Source organism: Vipera berus, assembly GCF_964194415.1.
Source record: "Vipera berus genome assembly, chromosome: 1".
Taxonomy (NCBI): domain Eukaryota; kingdom Metazoa; phylum Chordata; class Lepidosauria; order Squamata; family Viperidae; genus Vipera; species Vipera berus.
In genome coordinates, this window is record NC_138202.1 from 35,934,491 (window position 1) to 35,946,573 (window position 12,083).

Here is a 12,083-nt window from a genome sequence, read left to right on the forward strand (position 1 = left end):
TTACCCCAAGGTAAGACCGACAACTCAGACAAGGATGCCACTGTTCAGATGTGAGGGTGCTGTAACAGTAGCATCCCTATCTTGTTCCTGTATCTCAACTGCTACAGAAATGGACAGATTTATAGATCTTTTTAAAACAACACATTATCTTGGGAAGCTATTAACTAGCCCAGGTTCAATAGCACATGATGGAATGCCTATTGAAACATGGGTAATTACAACTTCGAGATATGAACTACTGCTAACTGCCTATTCTTGCTTTCCAATATTTATAATCTACTATCTAAATAAGATTATCGATCAGAGTAACTAATGAAAAACATTTGTCTATTCCATATGTCAAAGTAAATTATTAGGAAACTAGGAAGAGGATAGGAAATACAGAATATGTAAACCAGAAATACACACTGACTTTTGCTGAATACCAAACTGAATCAGACCACTCTATAGACTATATGGCTTTACAAATGAAGAAAGACTGCCTTCACAGCTTACAGAACAGGATGTAGAACTTGTTGAAGCATCTCGTATTATTTATCTTGAAGGATTCCAGAAATGCATTTTAGATAATGTCACACTATGGAGTAGAGATTTCTAACACCTTTGTCTTGTCTACTGTCCCGGTCTTCTACCTAATGTATCCACCTGCCAGTCAGCATACTGTTCCTTTCACTCTCTCTTTTTGTCCCAAGTAACTCATAACAAATGATCTTCAGAGTGAGGAGCAATAATCTAACTAGTGTAGCAATTGTTTGGGTTGCAGCTGCATAGATGGCTACCATGATTACCTCACTCATGATTTATTTTTATTTATTTTTATTTTAATTCCATTTATATCCTGCCCTTCTCCGAAGACTCAGGGCGGCTTACAAGCTTAGCAGTAGCCTTCATTCTATGTATATGCCTGCTTATTAGGGCTTTCACACACACACCCAAGCGGCATTATTACAAAGTCAGCTTAATTGCCCCCAACAATCTGGGTCCTCATGATATCTAACATCGAAGACCTCATTCTGAAGCATTTAAACCAGGAAGGAGTGATGGAAGTGCAGTCATTGAGTGATAGGCAACACAACATATAGCATAGTCCACGGGTGTTAAACTTGTGATGTCACGTGATGTGTCGTGACGTATTGTGACTTTTTCCCCAATTGCCGGCAATGGGGTGGGGGCGGTTTTGGCGTGACGCACACCCCTGGCAGTGCAAATATGTAGCATGAGAACCTGATAACAATCCAATTGTGTTTTCCATTCATTCATCTAAAGCTACCTTTCTCCAGCCTTGCTGACAGGATTATAATACAAGGGTTCTGTATTAACAGCACTTTTTGGAAAGATACACCTTGCTGTTCTTTGTTAGATCTGTTTTGTCTGAGCAGGAATATTCAAGACATTTTGTTGAGAGATTTGTTTGTAATTTGTGTTTTTTTAAATATTGCATTATTTCAATTGAACTCCATTTTTTCTAATACATTTTTGTATTAGTTTCTATTATTTTTCATATAACTTTTCCAATCTGGTAAAAATCATACACACTGTTCTTTCTCTAAAACAACATTTACTTTTGCTGTTGGTTTGTACATGCCTAATTGCGTAGGCAATGTCATTAATCATAGCGTGTGGTGAATGTAAAAATCCCTTCAACTTTCCTTCCTTCTTATATATCTAATAAATCTCTACACTTACCCACCATTCAACTTTTAATTAAGGGGTAAGTGTTACAATATGTATTCTTTTCACAGAACCTGCCTGCCAAACAACATAAAAGTCGTGTCTGTGTGGTTCAGGACCCCACACATCTTTAAAAACAAAAAAAATCAAACCAAAACCATACTGTATCCCAACTATTTCAAATCTGATAAAATGTATCTCCAAATAAGAACCAATGTGCCTGCAAAAGTAAAGTTGTAGCACCTTTTATGTAAATAATCTATATGCTCTATTATCCAAACTCCCATACTTATTTGCTGCATCTTGGCTTCTTCCTGATAACAATGTCTCTTAAACTTTCAATTTGTCCTGATATATATTTAAAAGTAAAATATTGTGCATACTTGTGGGTTTTTCATTGTAATTAATGGGAGATATAAAGTTTTGGTTTCACTTCAATATGACCCTGACAAAAATTGATTGGCCTCTCAACTTGACCAAATCAAACTTTATACTGAATTATGTTCTAAAATCACATGCCTATTTTAAGTCAGTAGGATGTTATTAATGACCCTCTGGTTTTACAGTAATGCTAAGGGTGAACCAAGGGCCTTCAGTTTGCAGAGGGTCTCCACCATAACAATAAGATAGCCCCTCATTCTATTTTATACACTGATAAATACAGTTGTCATCTATAGTTCTCTTTCTTTCCTAGCATAGATGGCGTTATACATGCCCCCAAAATTTCCATAACTTTTTTTCAGCAGCATTCAGGAGATAAGCTGTTAATACAGTCTAGTAGTGTATTTTCCTTCTTTTGGATGGTCAGCTTTGATCATTACTGCCGCCTTTCTCCAACCAGGAAACAAGGTAAGATGATAAACCAAAGGCAATTATATAATTATGGAGTAGCAATAATAAAGTATCAATGAAAACTAGGAAGGAGAAATCTTAACTAGGTGACAGAATTCAGCTACAAAGTTGAAAATCTATTGCAAACACTGCTTCTCCTTTAGAGATCTTACAAATATCTACTTTCCCAAATGACTAAGCTAAATAACAAGCAACAATTATAAAGGTTGTAAGTTAGTAGCAGCTGCAAAATGTTTTGCACAGTGTTAGGAAGAGAGGCTTTGGAACGCTGAGAAGACAGCTGAGAAGACATCAGCTGTCAGCAACGTGTTAAGGCAGCTGGGTTTTTCTCCAGGATGTGTGGCTACTCACCGCTTTAATGAATTGCAGTCAGATGTTGTGTCTGTATCACATATGTGCCAAAGTATCTATTCTGAATTATATCCAAAACACTGCACATTTCTGCTATCCAATTTATTTTGGGGTTTTTAAATGTATGCAATAATGTTTCTTCGTTAAAGCAGAGAAGATTCTGTAAGCAGTGAGGCAGAAAATAACTCAAAGCCCATGAATAAGATTACCAATGAGCCTGCAATTCAATTCTGATAGACCTACTAAAATAATTTCTATTTGGGGCTTTTTCTAGAAAAAAAACTAGAATCACAAAAGAAGTAATCCAGTATTAAAACAAATGTAAAAGTAATTAGCCTTGATTATGAAACAAAAAGGGAAACTAGTTAATCTGGTCAAGTAACATTCAGAAGCTTGGTTTCTAAATATTATTAGGAGTGCAGAAAAGCATTTGCATTTTCTCAAAATGGCATCTTCTATACGCAGTGCATTGTTACATAGACGGAAAATGCAGATTGTTGGCATGGGTTGATTAATCAAATTATGTTGTTCTTGTATCCAATCTATGTTTCCTCATAATCAATGGGCTCAATGTAAGAGGCCCATTATAAACATTTAAACTCCGCAACAGCTTGGGATGGGATACTCTGAAGAAAGCGTTCTTCCTTATCCACTTCTGTATATAGTAAACATCTGAGATTCTGTTCCTGGCGCCTTGACAATGGTGATTTCCAGACAACAAAGGTTCCCAGATACAACAGCACTTTGGTCCTGGGATGCTGCTCAAAAAAGAAACAGGATCCAACTTAGAGCAGGGGTAGGCAACCTTGGCTCTTTTATGACTCGTGGACTTCAACTCCCAGAATTCCTGAGCCTCTGGGAGTTGAAGTCCACGAATCACAAAAGAGCCAAGGTTGCCTACCCCTGAACTAGAGTCACCACACTGTTCTTCTGCAATCGTGATCAATATTCTAGATCTCATTTGCCATGGGATATACATGCATGATATTAATATTGCTAGGACAAAGACATTAAGTGATAGAAAATATAGAAGAGTTGCTTTTCTGATTATCTCAGAATCGTCAAGGACATACCACATTTTTAAAAACTCTAATATATGTACTGTTTACATAAAAGAAATGTACAGTTGTAACTAACTACAACAAGAAACATGTTTACTGCAGGAACAGCCATTTCCTTGTAATATCTCTGGAGACATGATTCAAGGAACCAATGAACTCTTGCCTATAGATATAAACAAGATAAGGAATAAAGCTGAAGTCATGTGCAGTTATCCTATTATGCAGAAAACAAAATCTCTGTCCATGTCAAATTGTACATATCGCTAAGAAATGTCATATTACTATAGAGTGTGAAAAATAAATATGCTCCTTGAACATAATTATAGATCCAGAAAGCAACACTACCTCAGCCACTTGTCTGGATGATTTTTCTACATAATTTCTGCAGAACCCTCATAAATCAGGCTGAGAAATCAGACAACAGTCCAGAGTTCAGGTCAGTTTCTCCACCTACCCAGGCGGACTAGATGATGTTGGGGCAAGTTAAAAAAATTGAAACCACACCCTCTGGATAGCACACTTCTCACTCCGCGATCAGGAGCCACCATTCGCTATTTTCCCTCATGGACAGAAGATAGTGCTTTGGGCATATAAGATGAACTTGAGAGTTCACGCAAATAAAGTAGGGAACCAGTGAACACAGCTGCAAACTGCCCTGCATGATCCCTCATTAGGAAAAGCATGGCACTTTTCCTGGCAATCCAAACGGAGTACCTGCAAAAGTGACTGTCAATTTCAGCCACACTATACCTTTCCCTCTGTAGCAAGGCATCATCTGTACCCTAACAACATGAACTGTTAAGAAATTACTCAGGAAACAAAGAAGAGTTTAATTTATATTTAAAAATAAAATCCATAATTGTGAAAGTGCTCAAGAAATACAAAGAGAATAGATCAAAGTATATATACAGATATCTGTATATTTCAGCTAAAACCTTTCACCGCTGACACAGATCAGTTAAAAAATCTCAAAAACCACTATTTTTTAAAAAATTTCATTTATATCCCGCCCTTCTCTGAAGACTCAGGGCGGCTTACAAGCTTAGCAGTAGCCTTCATTCTATGTATATGCCTGCTTATTAGGGCTTTCGCCCCCCCCCCCAGCAGCATTATTACAAAGTCAGCTTAATTGCCCCCAACAATCTGGGTCCTCATTTTACCTACCTCGGAAGGATGGAAGGCTGAGTCAACCTTGAGCCTGGTGGGATGCGAACCTGCAATAATTGCAGGCAGCTGGTGTTACTTAAGGAGGCATTAACCCACTGCTCCACCAAGTTCACGGTACAGAAAAGTGTTAAAATAGACAAGGAGACAAGAATATATTACCAAGTCTATAGGCTAATTAATTAAGCAATAGCCAAATAAAATTAAGCAATAGCCAAACTGCAGCTTTCTACAGCTGTGAGACAGATAGCCAGCATATTATAGGAAACAATTTAAGATAATATGCAGAATGATATAGTACAATTGTAAGAAAGCAGAAGAACAAATTTGGGACAAGTAGAGGAAAAAACCCTGGTAAATATATTGTCCAGATGTACAGGAATAGAATCAGATTTAGAGAATCTATTTTCAAAATATTAAACGTAACAAAAAAAAACCACCTCTATCAGACAGTTCTTTCAAGTCAGTTAAGAAAATAAAAATCCATAATGGCTAAACAGTTGACTGACATGCAAAGGAAATAAAGAATACCATTGGTAAGCAAATCACTCCAGAAAAAATACACTATCATCCTTTTTATAACCCTATCAAACTCTAACTATCCATAAAAGGATATGCGATTTCGGATAAGGCTTGCCAAATGTATTCACAGCTGAAATAATATTTGAATCATTTATATTTGAAAGAAAATAAAACATGAAAAGCAACTAAAGAAACAAATTAACAAACAGAACAAATGGTTCTATTAAAATACTTGCTAAACAAAAACAAACTCTGGCACAGAAAAGAAAACCTTGGGACTTTCTAGAGAGACCAAAGACAAGTACCCCCTGATAAAACCCCCCCCACTGTGGTCATAGCAATTTTTTTAGAAAGTAATAAAAATACATTAAACCCATGGGGGGGTTTCAAGTTAAGCTTGATTCCAGGAATTTTCTTAGAGACAATATATAGTTAATACCATTGGCAACAACACTGAAATTGTTTTTGGCACAAGGGGAAAAAACGTATTTAAGCTCCCAAATAGGATAAGGAAGGGGGTGGTGCTCTGAAAATTGAACACAGTTTGAAGCAATCTAGTTGTCATCAATTATACCTTTCAAACTATATTCAAACGCCGTCCCATACACAGTATACTACAGGTAGTCCTCAACTTGCAACCAAAAATTGAGCCCAAAATTTCCATTGCTAAGCATGACAGCTGTTAAGTGAATTTTGCCCCATTTTACAACCTTTCTTGCCACAGCTATCAGGTGAATTACTGCTTTTGTTAACTTAGTAACATGGCTGTTAAATCAATCTGGCTTCTCCCTTGACTTTGGCTGTCAGGAGGTCACAAAAGGTAATCACATGACCACTGAGAAGCTGCAAGAGTTGTTAAGTGTACAAAATGGTCATAAGTCATTTTTTTTCAGTGCATTTAACTTCTAATGGTCACCAAACCAATGACTGTAAGTTAAGGACACCCTGTATAGTGCCCCATAAGCTGGCATTTATGTTATTAGCTACGATGCAACATAATTATTTTTTCAGGTATTTTCTGTAACGAATTAAGAAAATGTATTTATATTTACATATTAAATAATCCAGAATAGAATATTGAGTAAGCACACACACAGGCATACTACAAGACATTTATACATATAAGCTAGAGAAAAGAAGGACTAGGGTGACATGATAGCAGGATTCCAGTATTTGAGGGGCTGCCCCAAAGAAGAGGGGGTCAACTTGTTTTCTAAGCATCAGAAGGCAAGACAAGAAATAATGGATGGAAACTAATCAAGGGGAGAAGCAATCTGGAATTAAAGAAAAACTTCCTAACAGTGAGAACAGTTCCTAGCCAGTGGAAGGAGCTTGCCTTCAGAAGTTCTGGGTGGTTTGTGGAGGTTTTTAAGAGGAAACTGCACAGCCACTTGCTCAAATTATATAGTCTCCTGTTTGAGTAGGGGGTTGGACTAGAAGACCTCCAAGGTCCCATCCAACTCTATTCTGATTCCAGCTTTGCAATACAAAATCTCGTAACAGGTACAAGATCACAAATGTGCTTTCCAACAGAAAATTATTAACAGGAATTGTGAAATCATCCTTTACATAATAATCTTATTACAATGAAAGAAGAAAACTATGAAGTTTAAAACTGTAAAAGTCAGAGAACCTATATATTTCTGTTATTTTAACTGCAGTCTGGGGTAAAGACTGAGGCAGATGGCCATCATTTCAAATTGTAGACCATCTGCCTCTGATTCCAAGAGTATCTTATCAGAAGGCAACTGGTTACTTCATTTGAAGTCCATAAACCTTTGTAGAGAAAGCCAAAACAATTAAATTTGTCTAAATGAAGGTCAGAAAACTTGTATGATTTAAGTCATGAATTATATTAATCCTAATCCCAACATACTGATATTAGAAAAAAATTAAGAAATCTGGCATAAACACCATTGTTTTAAACTTTTTTTTTTAAATGAAACTTTTATTCTAGAAGCTATTAGTAATTTGGAAGTTTGTAGTAAGTTTACCAGTTTTTATTATTGGACTAAATGCCTTAACCAACCTGATACCCTCCAGATACCATCCAGTATGATTTGAAAATCAATGCAGCTGTGTCTAATTTAGTAAGGTTCTTCTTAAACAAGAATTCACATTCAGTATCTATCCAATTGTCATAGAGTATTAACATTCATTTTTAATCTTTTAATTAATTTAAAATATAGTCAGTCACTGATTGTTACATAAGACATATAAAGCACATATAAAAGTTAAGACTTTGTTGCTATGTATGCAGCAACCTTAACAAAGATTCCTATTCAGTACCCATATCTTTCTTATTTATGACACATATCCTCACTTTGAAATCCAGGGCACTCAAAAATAAAGTGTGAACAAACATTCTTTTCCACTTAAGAGAGTGAGCACATCTACTTTCAACAGCAGAAAAGTAGCAAGTATAGTAGAAGTGTGACATTTCCACAAATGCTTGACTATGTATCATTTATTACAGAATATTTAACATCAACTTTTTCCAATCTGACACATTCCAGCTATGGCATCTATCACAAGCTAACAAGAGCATTGCCATGCTGCCTATTAATAATGGAAATATTGTCCAACATACTGGAAGACACACAATTGTGAATTTAATTCAGTCTTTTCTGAACACTGTGTAAGATCTTCACACCCACACTTCACTATTAAATAAATATACATTCAATATTCACTATTTCTCAATATTTTCCCTTGACTTCCTAGAATACTTAGGACAAATTATTTAGCATCAAATGCATCTATGAGCCTAAATCTAAATCCTTTATTTTTGGCTTAGCTGTCTATTACAAACATTCAATATTTTAGTAAAATAAGCAGCATGACTACTGCAGCACATCTGAATTCAGTGCTAACACATCATGTAAATCATGTAAAACATATTCTGTTCAAACTAATCAGAACTAAAACCAATGCATTCACTAAATATCTATACTGCATGACCAAGGACCTGTTTCAGTATGTGCACAAAATGTTACATCTACCTCATATAATATGCATTCCAAGGAAGAATTTAATATTTTGTTAACAACCTTAAGTCAAGGATGCAAAATATATGTATTACACTTGGAGAAAGTAAAGGCTTTCTAAAGTATATTATCAAAAAGCCAAATAGTAATCACATTATTAAAGCTATGAAAGGGTCTATTTCACCATTTCACAAAAAATATTAAATGCGTAAGATCTCATGATTCAAATAATGTTTACTGACAAATACAATACTTTTCCCCCCTGTAACTAAGGTACTCTTAAACATCATATTCATATTTGAAGCCTTTTCTCTGAAAAGCTCAAGCAGCATATGCAGCACTCCCTTCTCAATTTTTTCACAATGATACTACAAAGTACATTCCATGACTAGACCAGAGTCAATGCACTAAAGTTTGGTGGTTGAATGGGTATTTAACCTGGGTCTTTAACAACACATGCTGAGTTCAAACAGCAAAATATCTAATCCTTCAGGTAAAAGTGTTCTGATAGATACATGTACTGAAAGAACTATTCCCACCTCTGAAAATTGTTCTTTATCATATCCAATACTTTGCACAAGGGAAAACAAACCCACACATCCAGGCTTTTTTGACAGATCAACTTTCTCTTTAATTTCGAAGATATTCCTCTTGAGGCTTCAACATTCACAGAGCACTAGATTAAGTACAATTTTAGCTAATAAAAAACATTTAAAAACCGTGAGTTCCATCACTGCCCTCAGAAACTTAATCCAACATTTAGGATACCTGCTTTCAGCCCTCACAAAGCTCAAAGAGCATCTACGCTGCCTTAAGGAAATTATATCAAAACTTTGCAAAGTACTCCCCCCATCTGAAAAACAAAGCAAACCCAACCCAACCCATCCCCTTAATTATCAGAATCCCGTGTAAGGTGCACGGCCGAGCTAAACGTAACAACTTTGCTTCCGCAAAATCAAGAGACAGACTCCTATTTTCGAGGTAACTACTCCCATTCAGAAACGACAGGGAGTAGGACCGTGCATCCACGAAAAAATAAACCGGCGTGGAAACCCCTTGTTGACAACCACGGTGTGCCGGAGTTTGCTACACCACCCGGCCGACCCCTTGCTAGGGATGAGCAAAAAGCCGGAAGACCGATCCCCTAACGCCTCCTCCTCACCCACCCACCCGCAGCAGTGCTGGCAAACGGCGCTCCCTCCCTCCTCTTCGGCGCCTTACCTTGCGGACCCCCTTGTAAATGTAGAAGTAAAGCTCCCGGCCCACATTGAAGCAGAGCCGGTCCCCATTGCCACTCTGGTCGTTGACGTTGACGAAGGAGACGCGAACGGGGTTGGAGCCCTGCGAATTGAAAGGCACCCGGTTGGGCCGGCTGTACTCCGAGTGGCTCAGGAGCTTGTAGAGCCCCTCGCGGGTGGTAAACTGGGTCTTAATCTCGTTCATCTCCTTCCCTCCTCCCTCCGCCGCCATCTTGGAAAGGAGCATTCATCGTCTTCCAGTACCCGGATGCAAGGCCAGCGCGCAGACGCACCAAAGAGGGAAATTGTTTCTCGTGCCTGAAAGCGCAGGAAGGGAAGCTCGCGAAACGTTCATGCCATGAAATGGGAGGAGCGAAACCTTTCCCTGTTTACCGCGACGCTTGCGCATGCGTTACTTCGGCCTGGTGCAACGGGATGAGGTGGAAAAGATTAAAAGAGATGAGCCTTCGGAGTGAAGGAAGTGATGGGAAGATTAAGAGAGTTGAGCTTTCGGAGTGAGCATGCGCTGAAGGAGGAACTACTTCCTGCTGCTTTTGCGTTGTAATTTTGTATTAATAGAGGAAAGTTTCAACAAGCGTTCCATAGGTACTTCCGTGCGAAAATACTGCGGATAACTGTGATGTGTATTTGGAAAATATATTGCACACATTCTTCGTTGTTTAATTCATACTATATTCTTCATTTGTATTACTGAGATTGTATAACAGCTGTTATATCCAGTAATTCAATTTTTGTTACTCAGTTTTCCCAGATACATAACATATAATCTGTACCTTTGTTGCTTCTTGCCTCCCAAGAATGGGGAGGATTTTCTGTATAAATGCATTTATGAATACAGTGGAAAGTTGCCACACCCGTTAAAATGCCAGATTTTTGAAATGTAAAAAAATATCAGACCAAGATAAATCACTTTGGAATTTTTTCCATCTTTAGTATAACATATGTGCACAGTTCAGTTGAAAAACAAATAATCTAGGGGGAAAATAAATTAGAATCTAGCTGCATAAGTGTTCACAGCCTCTTATAAGTAGGAATATGGCTGTGTTCAGAATCTTATTGATGGATTAATCTTATTAATCATAATTAATCTTATTGTTGGAAAGTATCAGGAAAAGGGTATAAAAAATTTCCAAGGTATTGGATATATACCATGCATCACAGTGATCATCAACAGACTGTCACTTTGAGAAAATATGGCACAACAGTGATATTAACAAGAATTAGATACCCCTTCAAAAATTGAAGAAAAAACAAGAAAACTGGTTCAAGAGGTTGCCAAGAGGCTTACAGCAATGTTAAAGAAGCTGTAGGAATTTCTGGCAAATATTTTTCATATTTATTTTCATATTTTTCATATATCTGGGCTATAGGGTAGGTTAGCAAGATGGAAACCTTTTCTTACAAGGAAAAAAACCCAAGCCTGCCTAAAGCTTCATGTAAAAAGCTACATCAAGTCTGACAAAAGCATGTGGAAAAATGTGTTATGGTTTGATGAGACCAAGGTTGGCCGTAAGTCCCAGAAGTATGATGCAAAAACAACACTATGCATCACTCAAATGGCTTCACCAGAAGATCAAAGTTTTAGAATGGACCAGCCGGAGCCTGGACTGAATCCATTTGTGGAGTGACCTGAAATCTGTGCACAGGAGATGGCCTCACAATCTGACTGACTTGGAGCACTTTTTCAAAGAAAAGCGGGCAAAGCTTCCCAAGGCAAGATGTGCCATGCTGATATACCCAAAAGCCTGAATGCTGTCATAAAAATCAAAAGGTTCTTCAACAAAGTATTAGTTTAAGGATATTATCTTTATGTAACTATATTATTGTAAGGTTTTTTATTATTTTTCCCCCTAAACATTTTTGGTTTGTTTTTCAATTAACTGTACAGCTTATATGTTATATTAAAGGTGGAAAGAATGCTGAAGTAATTTCTCTTGGTCTGATTTTTTTACCTCTCAAAAACCTGGCATTTTGACTTTCCTTACCTATTGTACCTTGCAACAATTTCTTTTATTTTCCAGATACTTAATTGCATTAAAATTTTACCTTAAAAGACTTGGAAAATTATTACATTATGGCATAAGACAGCCTACTTCATTAAATGCACAGAGATTTAAGCAAGTAAATGTACTTAAGGGCTGCCATATCTGAACTGAAAAAAATCTTAAGTAATCACCAGATGACAACAAAGGATAAAGGGGCTGTTTGTATCTGCT

General features: G+C 37.0%; 1 protein-coding gene across 3 annotated transcripts in view; it reads right to left on the minus strand.

Annotated features, from left to right (window-relative positions):
• The window catches only part of WDR20 (WD repeat domain 20), a 57,222-nt gene extending 47,126 nt beyond the window's left edge, over positions 1–10,096 (minus strand). For all 3 annotated transcript variants that reach the window (XM_081314073.1, XM_081314072.1, XM_081314074.1), the window contains exon 1: positions 9,830–10,096. In XM_081314073.1, coding sequence (XP_081170199.1) covers positions 9,830–10,093 — 264 coding nt within the window. In that variant the 5' untranslated portion in view covers positions 10,094–10,096. The remainder of the gene's footprint in view (positions 1–9,829) is intronic.
• Between the last annotated feature and the right edge of the window lie 1,987 nt (positions 10,097–12,083).